General features: G+C 42.9%; 1 protein-coding gene across 8 annotated transcripts in view; it reads left to right on the top strand.

The window, feature by feature from the left end:
* LOC124031401 (membrane-associated guanylate kinase, WW and PDZ domain-containing protein 3-like) overlaps positions 1-18799 on the top strand; it is a 155175-nt gene that overhangs the window by 110109 nt on the left and 26267 nt on the right. For all 8 annotated transcript variants that reach the window (XM_046342600.1, XM_046342595.1, XM_046342599.1 and 5 more), the window contains exons 2-3: positions 331-447; positions 5915-6034. In XM_046342600.1, the coding sequence (XP_046198556.1) occupies positions 331-447; positions 5915-6034 (237 nt within the window). The remainder of the gene's footprint in view (positions 1-330; positions 448-5914; positions 6035-18799) is intronic.

The following is an 18799-nucleotide window of genomic DNA, read 5'->3' as shown; positions in this document are numbered from 1 at the left end:
GGGGTTGGTTAGAAGAAGCGCTATCTCCTGAGGTTTTCGAGAACTACCACTTCCTTTGGAAAAGGTGTTGTGTTGGCCTATGCTTGGTTGTCATTGAAGCTGTGAGTGTCTAACAATTGTATGCATATTATATGAAACCTTGTTGTCAGTTGTATTGTGTAGATGAGGTGCATTCACTGGAGTGACTGATGGAATGGGAAAGCATATTGTTTGTCCTCTAACCTCTTGTTTGACCTCTAACCCTTTGTTTGTTTTCTAACCTCTTGAAACTGAACCTCTTGTACATATGTCGTGTAATAACACTTTGTGTCTCTGTCTCTGTCTGCTCAGGGAAGGTTCTGAACACGGACCTGCGCCACTACCTCAGCCTGCAGTTCCAGAAGGGCTCGTTGGACCACAAGCTGCAGCAGGTCATCCGGGACAACCTCTACCTGCGCACCATCCCCTGTAAGTTTCCTCAACCTCTGCCCTGAAATGGCACCCTATGCGGGCCCGGGTGAAATGTAGTACACTATAGATGACAGACGCACCCATCAGTGTTTCTCTCACACACACTTGAAAATCACCATGACAACACAAGCAAAGACATCCTCATAAACCCAGACGTTGCTCCAAATTGCAGTCTGCGATTACGGTCTTTTATGCGAAAGCTTCTACTTTGAGTGGTTGAAGATATAAATCAATCTGCAAATTAGATTAAATCTGAATGACCTTTAGAGCCGTCAGTTAAGAGTACACGTTGAGGTGCTATCCTCTTCTCAATGGTCATAATAGCTGTGTTCTTAAAGTAGAAAAGGATGTTAGGTTCTATTAGAAGGGACAATGAACATGCATGAAGAACAGAGACCTTATCTCCAAATTACTACATTATTATGTAATTACCACACACATTAAGTGACAAAATGAAGAGCATAATATTTACCGTTACATTTTTCCAAAGGAGAGTCTCTAATAAGAACAGTAACATGTTTGAGCCACACACAGTCCCACTGTTCCTCAGGCTATGGCAGACAGTTCTGCATGGCACTGTCACAAGCGCAAGCAGAAGTGTGAAATATTTCCGGGGAGTAAGCAGCTTACCTCTCATGTATATTTACGTTTTTGGAGAGGAGGAATATTTCTCCCACTATCACTCCCTTCTCTCAACCAAATCAAATCAAATCAAATTGTATTTGTCACATGTGCTGAATACAACAGATATAGATAGACCTTACCGTGAAATGCTTACTTACAAGCCCTTAAACAACAATGCATGTCACATTCTGATCTTAGTTCTTTTGTTATGTCTTTTTTTTAGTATGGTCAGGGAGTTGGGTGGGTTGTCTATGTTCCTTTTTCTATGTGGTGTTTTTGTATTTGGCCTGGTATGGTTCCCAATCAGAGGCAGGTGTTGTTTAGTTTTCTCTGATTGAGAATCATACTTAGGTAGCCTTTTCCCACCTGTTCCCACCTTTTCCCACCGCCTCACCTTCTTCCACCGCCTCACCTTCTTCCACCAACGAGCATTACAATGAAGTTTTAAGAAAATAGAGTTAAGAAAATATTTTCTAAATAAACTAAAGTGTAAAACAAAAAGTAACACAATACAATAACAATAATGTATCTATATACAGGGGGTACCAGTATGTGATATTTCAGTTCTTATTTTTTAATAAATGTGCAATTTAGAATTTCCAATTCTAAAAACTTGTTTTTGCTTTGTCATTATGGGTTATTGTGTGTAGATTGATGAGGGAAAAAACAACTGCATCCATTTTAGAATAAGGCTGTAATGTAACAAAATGTGGAAAAAGTCAAGGCGTCTTGAAAACTTTCCGAAAGCACTGTAAATACTGTATGATGTGTTAGCAATGCATTACTCTGAATCAAAAGTTTTCTGTTTATAGCTAATATCACTGAATCAATTTTAAATCAATACACTGAAAATGATCAAAGTCAGATATAAAAATAACTGGATTTGTCTGTCCTTTTATTGTGTGTATCACACAGTTCCTGTAAGGCCATGCTGTCCTTGTGCTTTTGAGAGCTTTCTAGCACTTTGGGTTGATAATGCTCCATTACAAAAACCAAACATCACCCACTCCCCTTGGCGTGACCAGGGCACAGCAGCATTATGGTCTGTGAGTGGGCCACGAAAGATGGTACAAACAAGAGGGAGAGAGAGAGAGAGAGAGGGAGTGAGGGAGAGAGTGCTCGCAGGTCCTTGCTGTGTGCCTTGATAATCCCTGAGTCTTCTTCATTGGGTCGCCTCCATGTCCTCTAGATGGTAACACAGGTGCAGCACAGGCTGCTGAATCTGACTTTCCTGATTGAACTCTTGGTAACATAAAACCATTGAGTTTAGTTTTTGCGTGAATATAGTTCAGTGCCACACTAAAGTAGGCTTGACATTGTATTCTGATGTCACGTTCTGACCTTAGATCTTTTGTTATGTCTTTGTTTTAGTATGGTCAGGGCGTGTGGGGTGGGGTGGGGTGGGTTGTCTATGTTCCCTTTTCTACGATTTGGGATTTCTGTGTTTGGCTTGGTATGGTTCTCAATCAGAGGCAGCTGTCAATCGTTGTCCCTGATTGAGAACCATACTTAGGTAGCCTGGTTTCACTTTTGAGTTGTGGGTGATTGTTTCCTGTGTCTGTGTTTGCACCATACGGGACTGTTTTGATTTTCGTTTGTTCTTTCGCTTTGTTATTTTGTATTTTGTAGTGTTCAGTTTTACATAATAATATAATAATATGCCATTTAGCAGACGCTTTTATCCAAAGCGACTTACAGTCATGTGTGCATACATTCTACGTATGGGTGGTCCCGGGAATCGAACCCACTACCCTGGCGTTACAAGCGCCATGCTCTACCAACTGAGCTACAGAAGGACCACAATTACATATTAAAATGGACACATACTACGCTGCAAATTGGTCCGATATCTCTTACTCCTCGTCAGAAGAAGAGGACAAGCATTACAGAATCACCCACCACCAAAGGAACAAGCAGCGTGGTAACGGACAGCAGCGATCTCAGGACTCCTGGACATAGGAGGAGATTCTGGATGGCAAGGGACCCTGGGCACAGGCTGGAGAGTATCGCCGCCCAAAGGCAGAGCTGGAGGCAGAGAAAGCCGAGAGGCGGTGGTATGTGGAGGCAGCACGGCAGCGCAGTTGGAAGTCCGAGAGGCATCCCCAAAAATGTCTTGGGGGAGGCACACGGGGAGTGTGGCTAAGTCAGGTAGGACAACTGAGCAAACTACCTGTGCTGACTGTGGAGAGAGAAGGACCGGGCAGGCACCGTGTTATGCCGTGAGGCGCACGGTGTCCCCGGTGCTGCTCAGCGCATCTGGTCTTCAGTGCGTCTCCCCAACACAGCCCAGTGCGGGCTATTCCACCTCGCCGCACTGGCCTGGCTACGGGAGCATTCAGCCAGGTAGAGTTGGGCAGGCTCGGTGCTCGAGACCTTCTGTGCGCCTTCACGGTCCGGTCTATCCGGTGGCAGCCCCCCGCACCAGGCTGTCTCTCCGTCTCCTCCCTACAGGTGCTCTCGTCTGTCCTGAGCTGCCAGAGTCTCCCGTCTGTCCTAAGCTGCCAGAGTCTCCCGTCTGTCCTGAGCTGCCATAGTCTCCCGTCAGTCAGGAACTGCCAGAGCCGCCCGTCAGCCAGGAGCTGCCAGAGCCATCCATAAGCCAGGAGCTGCCAGAGCCGCTCGTCAGTCAGGAGCTGCCAGAGCTGTCCGTCAGCCAGGAGCTACCAGAATCGCCCTTCACTCCGGAGCTGCTGGAGTCTCCCGCCTATCCGGTGCTGCCGGAATCTACCGTTCGTCTGGTGCTGCCGGAATCTCCCGTCCATTCAGGACCTGTGGCTATGGTCCACAGTCCGAGGTCGGCGGCGAGGGACGCCGCTCTAATGACGCAACGGAGGCGGTTAAAGAGGCGGAGAAAGACTATGGTGGAGTGGGGTCCACGTCCCGCGCCAGAGCCGCCACCGCGGACAGACACCCACCCAGACCCTCCCCTATAGGTTCAGGTTTTGCGGCCGGAGTCCGCACCTTTGGGGGGGTGTACTGTCACGTTCTGACCTTAGTTCTTTTGTTATGTCTTTGTTTTAGTATGGTCAGGGCGTGAGTGGGGTGGGTTGTCTATGTTCCTTTTTCTATGATTGTCCCTGATTGAGAACCATACTTAGGTAGCCTGGTTTCACTTTTGAGTTGTGGGTGATTGTTTCCTGTGTCTGTGTTTGCACCATACGGGACTGTTTTGATTTTCGTTTGTTATTTCACTTTGTTATTTTGTATTTTGTGGTGTTCAGTTTTACATATTAAAATGGACACTTACCACGCTGCAAATTGGTCCGATATCTCTTACTCCTCGTCAGAAGAAGAGGACAAGCGTTACATCTGAGGACTTTGTAAGAGACATACCATGGCCTTGAATTACATGATCCTCCTGAATTCTGGCTTTAACGTAATACAGATCTTTAATAAAACATTTTTGACAATCCTACACACTTATACATTTTTTAGCTATAACCCATTTTCTAGCATTAAAGACAGCTAATGCTTGCAGTCAGGCATTACTGAGACATCAGAAGTTCAGAGTGTCTCATCTTCAAAGTAAGTGCTATGGCCACAAAAAGACTGATGCTCCTCGTTTTTGCAATGCTTTCTTCCCTCTGTATTATTTGACAGCGAATCCCAGTGGCATTTTCAAGTGCCAACATGAAACAATGCAAAAAAATGCCATGTTATTTTTCTGTCCCTCTTTGTCTGAGTGAAACCGCCTCTGATGTCTCTGTTGTGGTGTGTGTCTTTGTCTGTGGCTGTGGCATCCATGCAAGCCAGGTCTTTAAAAAGTAGGACCGCAGTATTTGAAAGGGAGAGATTATGAAAGACTTGTTGGGGCGCCAATTTGGGTCCAAGGTAGACAAATGTTCATGCATTCTCATGGTCGCTCTCACACATACATACAAACACACACACAGAGGCATGCACACACAGACACGTGCACAAACACACATGCACACACACACACACACACACACACACACACACACACACACACACACACACACACACACACACACACACACACACACACACACACACACACACACACACACACACACACACACACACACACACACACACACACACACACACACACACACACACACACAAACAAACACAAACACACATTGCCAAGAGTTCCACTGCTGAGGGAAAAGTGATTGCTTCCGATGAACGTGACCATGTGAATGACTATGCATAATGGCAGGAAATGACTGTTCTCTGTGATAAAGCGTTTATACATCTTCCTATTTCTCTTGTCTGCTAAATGAACTGCATTTCATTTTCATCAGGAACATTTATCTGGGGAATTTGTTTGAAAATTCTGCTCCCACAGCTTATTTGAAAGTAACCGTAAATTAACTATTGACTGTGTCAGGATTATTTTTTTGTGTGTGCTAAAATACTTTCAAGTAGATACATAGCACCCTCAAAGCAAAGCATAGTTCGTCCTCTTTGTCTTTCCCTCAACAGGTTGACAATGGAATAATTACAGGAGCAGTAATATTGATGTGACATCTGGATGATGCTGCAGGCAAGATAGAGGCTTGGCAGGTAGTGGTGCCCTCAGTAATTGGGCCATGGGGGACATTTTCTGGGACCAAAGCTTTCATGGGGAGACAGAAACAGACATCCTTTTAATGAGAGAATGCTGTGAACTCCCTGATGCTCATATCACACACGCACCATGTCCTTTTCTTTTGGTTACATCATCTGTGATACCGGTGGCCCTCACTCCATGTTTCCTAAATCAAATCAAATGTTCTACCATTTGTATCAGTGTTCATGGGCTCATTCTGTCTTAGGCTGTCGTTGCATTCTCATATGCTCATAGGTGTGTGTTTGTTTGTGTGATTGACAGGCACCACACGGCTGCCAAGAGAAGGGGAGGTGCCGGGGGTGGACTACAACTTCATCAGCGTGGGAGACTTCCGTATCCTGGAGGAGAGTGGCCTTCTGCTGGAGAGTGGAACCTACGATGGTGAGCACTCACTAAGGAAGCGTTCAATAATGAATTGATTAATAAGCTTAGTAGTCAATTGCATTGACCAAGGCTAAATTGATTGGTCAGGGGAACATGATTAAGAGGCTTGTTAGAACTGAAACCTTTGAACACAAGGATACTCAAGAGCCCTTGTGCTGCTCTATCCATTAAGAGCTCTTTTAATCTGTAGAGCAGCAATGTGCTGGCCCACCTGATCACCACTCTCAGTAGATCTTTCAAACGGCTGAACCCACTACTGCAGAGGAGGAGCTATTTACTCATGTGATGATGGCCCTCTCTACCTATTTTATTTATTTAACTAGGCAAGTCAGTTAAGAACAAATTCTTATTTACAATGACTGCCTAGGACCGGTGGATTAACTGCCTTGTTCAGGGGGCAGAATGACAGATTATTTACCTTGTCAGCTCGGGGATTCAATCTAGCAACCTTTTGGTTACTGGCCCAATGCTCTAACCACTAGGCTGCCTGCCACTCCTATGAGGGGAGGCTGTGTTCATTGCATGCTTCCAAAAACTACTGGCAGCTACTGGATATCTTTAAGTGGGTTTCCATCATTGGGGTATCCTCTCAGACAGAAGAGGAGTCCTCTTCTTTACGAGGGAAAATCTGCTTCATTTTTGCCTCAGTGGTGACACACTGAACTTGGCTCATGTGTGACCTCCTGTACTGTAAGTAACCATAGCAAATGCTGTTATAGCTCGGGGATGATAGTTCATATTGTCACTGAGAGGAGAATAGAATAGGGTTGTTGACACAAGGAAGGCTGTTTCTGGGTTTTCCTGATACTCTATGTAGTCCATTACAGTTGAACGAGTTCTTATCAGTTGTTTTACTTTAGTTATACTACAATGGCACATTAAGTACTTACCCTGTATTATGGGGTTGAATAGTCTCAGAGTATTTATGTCGTGAAGGGATTGGAGCCGGGGATGTTTTGCACATTGTTTGATGATTATGGCAATAACAAGATAATCTCCTCTCTTTAAGCTCAGTCGTTCATACACCAAATCCCAGCTGTCTGCTGTGGAATCAGAATGGAATGGACTCCGTCTTTGAATGTCAGAGGCACACCTCTGGTCTAGTGGTTGGCCCATATCACTTATCCTTCTCTGCAGTGTCTCTCCTATTGCCTCCCGTTTATATTCCCTGTGATGGAGAGTTGAAAGATGAAGTCAAATCCTCATCTGGAGTACGAGTCTTACCGAGCAGCAGCACTGCTTCTATGAAGGGGTTTGGCACTGGCAGGTCCTGGCTGTTGACAGTCTTCTGAGCCCTCTGATGTGATGCTCCCTGAGGTTCCCCTTCCTGTCAGTCAACTCACAGCTGACAGACGCAGGTCAACACTGACACCTCCTCACACACACTTTGAGCAAATCGCAGCCCTGTTGGTTTGGGGGAAATACAGAATTGAGATCACATACGGTAAGAAAGGAGCTGCAGGATTCAGGAGCTGCCAAGGCAAGGGACAGCCACCCGCGACTGTGAGCTTCCCTTCATCTCTCAGCTGCAGCCAGACCTGTGGGTTTTTCTGCACCTTTACAGGCAGCCAGATAACACACGACACAGAATGGCGTTTAGCTGGGCTGTAGTAAAGCACACATTCTGAATGATTTGATTAGTCTAGAGAGAGAGAAGAGGACTAGGGATAGATTTATAGGACTTCAGCCAAGCGCCCAGAGTCAGCTTTTCAATGGCAAGCTCTCAAATCTGTACACTAGCAGTGTTTGGCTGGGTGAATATATGTGTATTGACTTTCCAAGGCTGTAGGCTGCACTTTGCTGTCTATTGAAGACCCTGATAGTGGTAGGTCCTCGACAGAAACATGTATGCCTGCTGAGCATTTCCATCTAAAAGACCCATGAGCACCAACATGTGAAGTTCATAGGAGCATATCAAATTAGGTGTCAAATGTACATTTTTGTCATTTAGCAGACACTCTTATCCAGAGCAACTTTCAATAAGTAGTAAGTGCATACATTTTTGTACTGGTCCCCAGTGGGAATTGACCCCACAACCCTAGCATTGCAAGCACCAACCCTAGCATTGCAAGCATAGATTTTTTTATATATTTTTTTTATGTTCCATCTTAAAAATTAGGCATAAGTAATGGCTTTGATTACCGGGTAAACAGATGCAAAAGGGGCCTTAGAAAACATCTACCATAAAAAGTCTTAAATGGTATCAGAAATACGTCCAAACACAATAATGTTGATGGCAAGACAACTGGCAATGTTTGCCTTGTGCATTGTAATTCCGTTAACTTCTTGCGTCGAGCCATCCCGGCTCCGGTATCGTGACTACAGCCTCAAGCTCATTACCATAACGCAACATTAACTATTCATGAAAATCGCAAATGAAATGAAATTAATCTATTTGCTCTCAAGCTTAGCCTTTTGTTAACAACACTGTCATCTCAGATTTTCAAAATATGCTTCTCAACCATTGCAAAACAAGCATTTGTGTAACAGTATTGATGGCTAACGTAGCATTTAGCGTTAGCATTCAGCATGCAACATTTTCCACAAAAACCATAAAAGCATTCAAATAAAATCATTTACCTTTGAAGAACTTCAGATGTTTTCAATGAGGAGACTCTCAGATAGCAAATGTTCAGTTTTTCCTGAAAGATTATTTGTTTAGGACAAATCGCTCCGTTTTCTGCGTCACGTTTAGCTACGAAAAAAACCCTGTATCCAGGATTGTGTAAATCTATCAGCAAGCTCATTAGCATAACACAACGTTAACTATTCATGAAAATCGCAAATGAAATGAAATTAATCTATTTGCTCTCAAGCTTAGCCTTTTGTTAACAACACTGTCATCTCAGATTTTCAAAATATGCTTCTCAACCATTGCAAAACAAGCATTTGTGTAACAGTATTGATGGCTAACGTACCATTTAGCATTAGCATTCAGCATGCAACATTTTCCACAAAAACCATAAAAGCATTCAAATAAAATCATTTACCTTTGAAGAACTTCAGATGTTTTCAATGAGGAGACTCTGTTAGATAGCAAATGTTCCGTTTTTACAAAAAATATTATTTGTGTCGACTAATCGCTCCGTTTTGTTCATTGCGTTTGGGTAAGGAAAAAAATAAATAAATCATTAGTCATTAGTCATTAAAACGCAAACTTTTTTCCAAATTAACTCCATAATATCGACAGAAACATGGCAAACGATGTTTAGAATCAATCCTCAAGGTGTTTTTCACATATCTATCGACGATAAAATCCATTGTGGCAGTTTACTTTCAATTCTGAAGAAATGGAACGCGCATGGATTTACAGATTACGCACAAAGGACACCGGGCGGGACACCAGGTAAATGTAGTCTCTTATGGTCAATCTTCCAATGATATGCCTACAAATACGTCACAATGCTGCAGACACCTCGGGGAATATACAGAAAGTGCAGGCTCATTCCTGGCGCATTCACAGCCATATAAGGAGACATTGGAACACAGCGCCTTCAGAATCCGGGGCATTTCCTGTATGAAACATCATCTTGGTTTCGCCTGTTGCATTAGTTCTGGGGCACGCACAGATAATATCTTTGCAGTTTTGGAGACGTCAGAGTTGTGTCTTTCCAAGGCTGTCAATTCCATGCATAGTCGAGCATCTTTTCGTGACAAAATATTGAGCTTAAAACGGGCACGTCTTTTTATCCAATAATGACACAGCGCCCCCATAGGTTCAAGAGGTTAACAAAGTCCCACATATCCTCATGAGGAGGGAGGATGATGAAATCTTACAGAAGTAACAGACCTACCAATTGGTTATAGTGATTTTACTGATATCAATTTTGTTTTGTTACCAAATTGATAACGGAATCACTGCAAATGAATATGCTATAATGGGAAATGATAGCAGCCACAAACCACAGTTGGGTCGCCTGCTACTGTCCTGCCTCCCTCTAGCATACTGTTATGTTCAGCTGGTTACTGTTTTCTTTCACTTTCTGTTATCTGGTGGTCAAACCAAGAGTGTTAACAACCGTCTGAGTCTGGACAACCTCTCCCTCTCTCTCACTCTGCCTCTCGTTCTCACTCTCCAGTTAATGTCACCTCTCCCAGCTCTTACTGACACCTACCCATGAGCCCCCTCTCCTTCCTTTTACTTTGAACAGCATCATCTCCCACTGAGCACCTACCGACACCGGACATCCATGGACATGAAAAAGTAGTTGAAATTGGGTCAGTCCACCCTGGCCTTAGTGTTAACGTCCACAGACAGACCAGACTGGACCAAATCTGAACCTATCATAGACATATGTTTCACAAGTTTGGATAGCACCTTACTATACAGTGAGTAGAGCACATTAAAGTACAGTACAATATACTACTGTACTGAACTGTAATTTACTGTACTTAACTTCACTGTACTGAACTGTACTCTACCCTACTCTACGCTGCTGTGCTGTAGTGTACTGCCCTGTACTGCTTTGGTTACTGTAGCTCAATAACCATGCCCCAGGACTACCTGACATGCCCCAGGACTACCTGACATGATGACTCCTTGCTGTCCCCAGTCCACCTGGCCATGCTGCTGCTCCAGTTTCAACTGGCCTGGGCCCTAGGACCATGTCCCAGGACTACCTGACATGAGGACTCCTTGCTGTCCCCAGTCCACCTGGCCATGCTCCTGCTCCAGTTTCAACTGTTCTGCCTTACTATTATTCAACCATGCTGGTCATTTATGAACATTTGAACATCTTGGCCACGTTCTGTTATAATCTCCACCCGGCACAGCCAGAAGAGGACTGGCCACCCCACATATGCTCTCTCTAATTCTCTCTTTCTTTCTCTCTCTCGGAGGACCTGAGCCCTAGGACCGTGCCCCAGGACTACCTGACATGATGGCTCCTTGCTGTCCCCAGTCCACCTGACTGTGCTGCTGCTCCAGTTTCAACTGTTCTGCCTTATTATTATTTGACCATGCTGGTCATTTATGAACATTTGAACATCTTGGTCATGTTCTGTTATAATCTCTACCCGGCACAGCCAGAAGAGGACTGGCCACCCCACATAGCCCGGTTCCTCTCTAGGTTTCTTCCTAGGTTTTGGCCTTTCTAGGGAGTTTTTCCTAGCCACCGTGCTTTTACACCTGCATTGTTTGCTGTTTGGGGTTTTAGGCTGGGTTTCTGTACAGCACTTTGAGATATCAGCTGATGTACGAAGGGCTATATAAATAAATTTGATTTGATTTGATTTGATAACCAAAATAGATTTTTCAAACTCAAGGGGCCATGTCATAGCTGATACCCCATTCTTTCTGCAGACATCTTTCAATCTTAATTGGGAACTGCCCTACTGGCACGGAGCTGTGGTCTCCCTGCACTATGAGTAAACTCTGGACAGCTGTGGAGGTCATTTGATAGTGGAATGGGATTTTTTATATTTATATGTGCTTGAACTGTATCCTCTTTTGCCATAAAGAGTATACTGAGTGAGTGTGTGAAAAATGAACACGACCCAGTTCTGCTGGAGTAGCCTGCTGTATTCGAGCCCTCTAGTTTATTTTATGTCCTAATTTTTAGTGCCCATACATTTGACGAGCCCAACTGACTTTTAGAGTATGTTGTAACCATATTACTCTTCAATGTGATCCTTAGCTAATCTTAATGGTGTTTCGAATAGCCCATTAGCCATTAGCTGCTATAGCTTGCATCCCTGCTCTCTGGCTGATTTGTACTGCTGTGCCAGACAGTCAGAGTACTAGCACTATTATCCTCTCTCTCTTCCCTTACTTCCTGTCATCCCTGGCCCTGTTAACCCCCCACCGCCACACAGACCACACAGGCCCACCCAGTGTCGTGCCAGACCTGCCCTGCCCAGTGAGCGGAGGCCTCTCCCCTTTCCCAGGCGGTGCTGCCGGGATGCAGTTCGTGCCAGGGTGACCCACAGGGTCCCAGGTTTCATGACACAGCCATCTGTGCCAGGCTCTGAGAGGGAGTCTGTCTGGGCTCAGCCCTCACTCCGGCTCTGCTCTTCTGTGTGGTTCAGGTCTGGTCAGGCGGCACAGCACAAGGACAGCTGCCCAGAAATTAACAACGCACATAGTTTGGCGCTGCTGACATTACTGTTACTAGGAAATGGGAAAGTCTGTCTAATTCAAATGATTCTCAAATGTATTTTGGGCAGGGAATCCCACTCATTATTCTATGAGAACAAATGGGCCTGGAGCAGTGGGATGATTATATCTTGAGTGGATTGTCAGGGGGCCGGAGCAAAATTGCAAGTAATTTGTAGATTGCGAATTGACTGCAAGAAGCCCAAACAGGTATAATACTAGACATAATCATTTTATATTTACTTACTTTTGCATACGATCGCATACACTGAGTGCACAAAATATTAAGAACACCTGCCTAATATTGAGTTGCTCCACCCCCTTTTGCCCTCAATTCGTCAGGGCATGGACTCTACAAGGTGTCGAAAGTATTCCACAGGGATGCTGGCCCATGTTGACCTCAATGCTTCCCACCGTTGTGTCAAGTTGGCTGTATGTCCTTTGGGTACACATGTGAAACTGTTGAGCGTGAAAACCTCAGCAGCATTGCAGTTCTTTGACACAAACCGGTGCGCCTGGCACCTACTACCTACCATACCCCCATTCAAAGGCACTTAAATTGTTTGTCTTGCCCATTCACCCTCTGAATGGCACAACATACACAATCCATGTCTCAATTGTCTCCTTTAAGCTGTGTCCTCCCCTTCATCTACACTGATTGAAGTGTATTTATGAAGTGACATCAATAAGGGATCATAACTTTCACCTGGATTCACCTGGTCAGTCTATGTCATGGAAAGAGGAGGTGTTTTTAATGTTTCGTACACTTTGTGTATATCTCTCTATTATGCTTGTGAATACTTTGGAACAAATCTCCAAAATTAAAATCACTTAGAGCTGATTTGCTGGTGTTTTTACAGTCTTTTATGTCCAACAATAAAAATGTAAAAATAAAAACATATTATAATTGTTTAGCTCAGAACTTGGCTGGCCGCCAGTTGGGAAACCCTGGACAGACTTCAATGTATACAGTACTTTACACTGATGTATGCCTTGCTAAATGCACTAAATTCTCTAGTGGGTTGAGTATATGAATTTAGTGGGTTGAGTACATGAAATCAGTGGACTGATGCCTAGTATGTACTGTGGTTGTTTCTGACTCCTGTGCTTTGCCTTGGTGCATTTAGCAAGGAATACATCAGTGTAAAGTACTGTATACATTGAAGTCTGTCCATGTCTATTAGTGTATATTTGTATTTGTTTTATTTTAAGAACAGATTTCTACCCCAGGCAAACCCTCCCCTAACCCGGACGACGCTGGGCCAATTGTGCACTGCCCTATGGGACACCCGATCGATCATGGCCTGTTGTGATACGGCCCAGGATTGAACCAGGGCCTGTAGTGATGCCTAGCACTGAAATGCAGTGGCTTAGACCGCTGTTCCACTCAGAAGATGAAGCTCATCAACATGACATTTGCAATGTTTATGTCAAACAAACCACCCCCTCTCCTTGTCAGCTTATAAAGCAGTTTAATATGACAAATAATAGCAGAAATCTCCTCTGACTTGTCACTTTCACACACCCTCACTTGCCTGACGCACATTTACCAGGGGCCGAGAGATATGTTTGTAATTAATACGTATGCTATAGCATCTGGCTGATGAATGTCAGGGTGGCAGGAGACAGATGACTATTAGCTAAGTGGCCCCCAATCTCTCCCTGCTATCGCTGTGCCACCAGGGTTAATGAAGCCATCTCTGACAAACTGCTGTGAGGGAGATGAGCACAGGAGCATTAATACCATACAATTTAGGATTACTATCGTAACCCCGGTTCCCTGATAATAAATAGGAGTGAGATGTGTCACATTGGGATTTACTCAGAATCACTAATCAGGGGAAGAACCAATCACACATGTCTGTCGAGACAGACAGGTTCAGTGGCGAATGAGCCCCTCCAACTATTGCCTGTTTCGGTTTATTTGGTTTTTATTCGAGAATGTGGAACAATGTGTCTGTTTGATACTTTTCATTAACTCATGCATAGCAGTTCTTTATATGGACTAAAATAAATGTGTTCATATAGACAGAATATTATGTATAGGCTATATACTGAATTTTTATCTGTTATGAAAATAGAAGGGGCTCCTGAGTGGCGCAGCGGTCTAAGGCACTGCATCTCAGTGCTAGAAAGATGACACTACAGACCCTGGTTCAATTCCAGGCTGTATCCCAACCAGTCGTGATTGGTGTTCTTCAGCTTGCAAGCCTCCCCGTTTTTCCTCCAAACGTAACGATGGTCATTATAGCCAAACTGTTCTATTTTTGTTTCATCATACAAGAGGACCTTTCTCCAAAAAGTACAATCTTTGTCCCCATGTGCAGTTGCAAACCGTAGTCTGGCTTTTTTATGGTGATTTTGGAGCAGTGGCTTCTTCCTTGCTGAGCAGCCATCCAGGTTATGTCGATATATGACTTGTTTTACTGTGGATATAGATACTTTTGTACCTGTTTCCTCCAGCATCTTCACAAGGTCCTTTGCTGTTGTTCTGGGATTGATTTGCACTTTTCGCGCCAAAGTATGTTAATCTCTAGGAGACAGAATAACATCATTTTCTGGAATTTTCCAAGCTGTTTAAAGGCACAGTCAAGTTTGTGCATGTAAACTTCTAACCCACTCGAATTGTGATACAGTGAATTATAAGTGAAATAATCTGTCTGTAAACAATTGTTGGAAAATTGACTTGAAATCATGCAGAAAGTAGATGTCCTAACCGACTTGCCAAAACTATAGTTTGTTAACAATACATTTGTGGAGTGGTTGAAAAACACGTTTTAATGACTCCAACCTAAGTGTATGTAAACTTCCGACTTCAACTGTACGTGTTTAAATAGATTACCAGTCAAAAGTTTGGACACACCTACTCATTCAAGTGTTTTTCGTTATTTGTACTATTTTCTACATTGTAGAATAATAGTGAAAACATCAAAACGATGAAACAACATATGGAATCCTGTAATAACCAAAAAAGGGTTAAACAAATCAAAATATATTTCATATTTGAGATTCTTCAAAGTAGCCACCCGTTGCCTTGATGACACCTTTGCACACTCTTGGCATTATCTGAGCACTCGTTGGCTGCTTTTCCTTCACTCTGTGGTCTAACAAATCCCAAACTATCTCAATTGGGTTAAGGTCGGGTGATTGTGGAGGCCAGGTCATCTGATGCAGCACTCCATCTTTCTGCTTCTTGGTCAAGTAGCCCTTACACAGCCTGGAGGTGTGTTTTGGTTCATTGTCTTGTTGAAAAACAAATGATAGTCCCACTATAGACAAACAAGATGGGATGGCATATCACTGCAGAATGCTGTGCTAGCCATGCTGGTTAATTGTGCCTTGAATTCTAAATAAATCACTGACAGTGTCACCAGAAAAGTATCCCCACACCATCACTCCTCCTCCATGCTTCACGGTGGATACCACACATGTGGAGATCATACGTTCACCTACTCTGTGTCTCACAAAGACACAGCGGTTGGAAGCAAAAATCTCAAATTTGGATTCATCAGACCAAGGGATAGATTTCCACCAGTCTAATGTTCATTACTTGTGTTTCTTGGTCCAAGCAAGTCTCTTTTCTTATTGGTGTCCTTTAGTAGTTGTTTCTTTGCAGCAATTCGACCATAAAGGCCTGATTCACGCAGTTGATGTTGAGATGTGTCTGTTACTTGAAGTCTGTGAAGCATTATTTGGGCTGCAAAGGTGCAGTTAACTCTAATGAACTTATCCTCTGCAGCAGAGGTAACTCTGGGTCTTCCTTTCCTTTGGCGGTCCTCATGAGAGCCAGATTCATTATAAAGCTTGATGGTTTTTGCGACTGCACTTGAAGAAACTTTCAAAAGTTCTTGAACTTTTCCGCCTTGACTGACCTTCATGTCTTAAAGTAATGATGGAATTTGATTTCTCTTTACTTATTTGAGCTGTTCTTGCCATAATATGGACTTGGTCTTTTACCAAGTAGGGCTATCTTCTGTACACCACCCCTACCTTGTCACAACACAACTGATTGGCTCAAGCTCATTAAGAAGGAAATACATTCCACAAATTAACTTTTAACAAGGCACATCTGTTAATTGAAATGCATTCCAGGTGACTACCTCATGAAGCTGGTTGAGAGAATGCCAAAAGTGTGCAGAGCTGTCATAGAGGCAAAGTGTGGATACTTTTTGGCTACTACATGATTCCATATGTGTTATTTCATAGTTTTGTTGTCTTCCCTATTGTCACGCCCTGACCATAGAGAGCCTTTTATTCTCTATGTTGGTTAGGTCAGTGTGTGACTTGGGTGGGTAATTTAGGTTGTTTTATTTCTGTGTTGGCCTGGTATGGTTCCCAATCAGAGGCAGCTGTTTATCGTTGTCTCTGATTGGGGATCATATTTAGGCAGCCATTTCCCCACTGTGTTTTGTGGGTTCTTGTTTATGTGTAGTTGCCTTTGAGCACTCCATAGCCTCACATATAATTTATTCTTTATTGTTTTTTCACTTATAATAAAAAACTGTTGAACCGATTTCATGCTGCACTTTGGTCCGAATGTTCTTACGACGGTCGTGACAACTATTATTCTACAATGTAGAAAATAGTAAAAATAAAGACAAATACTTGAATGAGTAGGTGTGTCCAAACTTTTAACTGGTACTATATATATTTTTTAATTCATTTATCTTTATCTTTAACTCTACATTGTTGGAAAAGGATCCGTAAGTAAGTTAAGTCTACACCTGTTGTTTACGAAGCATGTGACAAATAAATGTTATCTGATAAGATTGCTTGATTATCATCCCTAATGTTTTCCTGAACTTTCCAATACTTTTCTAATTGATTTCAATCACGCATACTTCCTTCAGACTGAAATTTTTCATTACCTGATTTTCCATATAATGTGCTCTACCTTTCAATGGGAATAAGATAATGGCAGTAATGGCAAGATAATGACAGTAAGGTCAGATTCTAAAGATTAATCAAAATATTTTACGCATTTGTTTCTGATACCGCCAAGTGTCCTAAAATAGAGAATAAGAGATTCAAATTGCTTGATGGTCCATGTTAATAAAATCTTAAATGTATATATCTGTTTAATATCATGTATGAATACATTTGACTTTGTGACTCTCCACCCCCGTTCTCAGATGGGCATTGCGGCTTGCCCAGTGATTTTGTTTTACAAAAGTGTCTCCCTCAAAAATATTAGAGAAAAAAGAGAAAGAGAAAAAGCTGTCTTTTGAGCATTTCTTCTATAACAGACCTATTTGTAATGTTTAAATTGTAATAGGTGGAGATCAAAGGTTTGTTAGATGAGAACAAGCACAGTTTAAATGAAAAGGAGATCAAGTTTATAGAGAGTAATACATTTGCTAAAAATCCATATTTCCCAGTGGCATCTTTCCCCGGTTCTTTAATTAAGCTGCTTATGAATTATGAATAGACTCTGTCTAATCATACAGTAAATGTTTGACCTTAAAATTAAAAATTGCCAAAACATAATTCCATAATGCTCCCATGAACAGATTTAGATCTGGGAACTGCTTAGCAAACAAATAAACATAAACATTTTGGGCATCTCGAATCAGTATCGAATCAGTATGTACATAATTCATTATCGTAATGAAGGTTGAATAATTATGTTTTCTGTGCATAAATGTAGTTAGCCAGTGTTCAACCGCTAGTCAGAGATTGATCACCCTATGAGCTAAATTAGCCAATGATTTAACAAAGTTAAGCTCCTATACGATACTGTTATCTTCACTGACTATTTATAGGCAGTATCACAAGGTTTTTATTCACCAGGAGAAAAACACTTTGCAGAGATTGTTAATTGGGGGGGGCACAGCCAGGATGAAATGTTCTCCCGTTAAACATATCACACTGTTCATGGCACGCTCATGTATAATGGAGGAGTCTATAATGGTCACATGTAGTTTACGATGGGTCAATCAGTAAGGCTTGTCTGAATGGTTAGCTCGCGTTAACTTCGTACAGTAAGCATAATATAATTCACATCGTTTACTATTCTATGGGCATAGTGGGAATGTATGTGATAGTGTTTACAAACGTATCATCATTAGCCTCTCCTCTCCTTCTCTTTTCTATTAGCCACTTGCGGAATGTCATTCACCTACTTACCTTATAGCCTATGAGCACAGCCCAATAATACACATTTCTCACGCTTGCTGTTTAACCTGTTATCACATTTCATTTCTGAACTTATCCATGTTCTCTTACATGCTGTGTTACAGCAAAATGTACTGACAACCCTTCACCTCCCCACCACCACCAGCTAAGCCCCGTCATTGGAACTCCTTTCTTCCAGCTGGGGGGTTTCCATGCCAGCTGCCGCCCATAGAGCTACCTGCCATCAAAGCATCTGGCTCCTGCGGATCTTACTTCGGAGATGAGGCCACTCCCTAAACAATTTGAATAAACTTTCATATTGCATTTTGCCGCTGTTGTTCATTCAGTTAAGCCTTCAACACGATTGAAATGTAGGACCGTGTTTACAAGATTGTGGTCCCATTACTTTACCAGTTCTTGTTCAGATGGCCTCAATGCACAATAACTGCCCATGTCTTACCAGGGCTGCATAGTAGCTACAGGGATGGCTTAGAAAAGGGAACTTGTTAGACACTCATCTCTCTATCTGACCCCTCCTTCCCCCCTCTCTCATC

The sequence above is a fragment of the Oncorhynchus gorbuscha genome, linkage group LG03 (genome assembly GCF_021184085.1).
Source record: "Oncorhynchus gorbuscha isolate QuinsamMale2020 ecotype Even-year linkage group LG03, OgorEven_v1.0, whole genome shotgun sequence".
NCBI lineage: Eukaryota > Metazoa > Chordata > Actinopteri > Salmoniformes > Salmonidae > Oncorhynchus > Oncorhynchus gorbuscha.
Note: the sequence above shows the minus strand (reverse complement) of the source record. Positions and strands in the feature narration are given on the sequence as shown.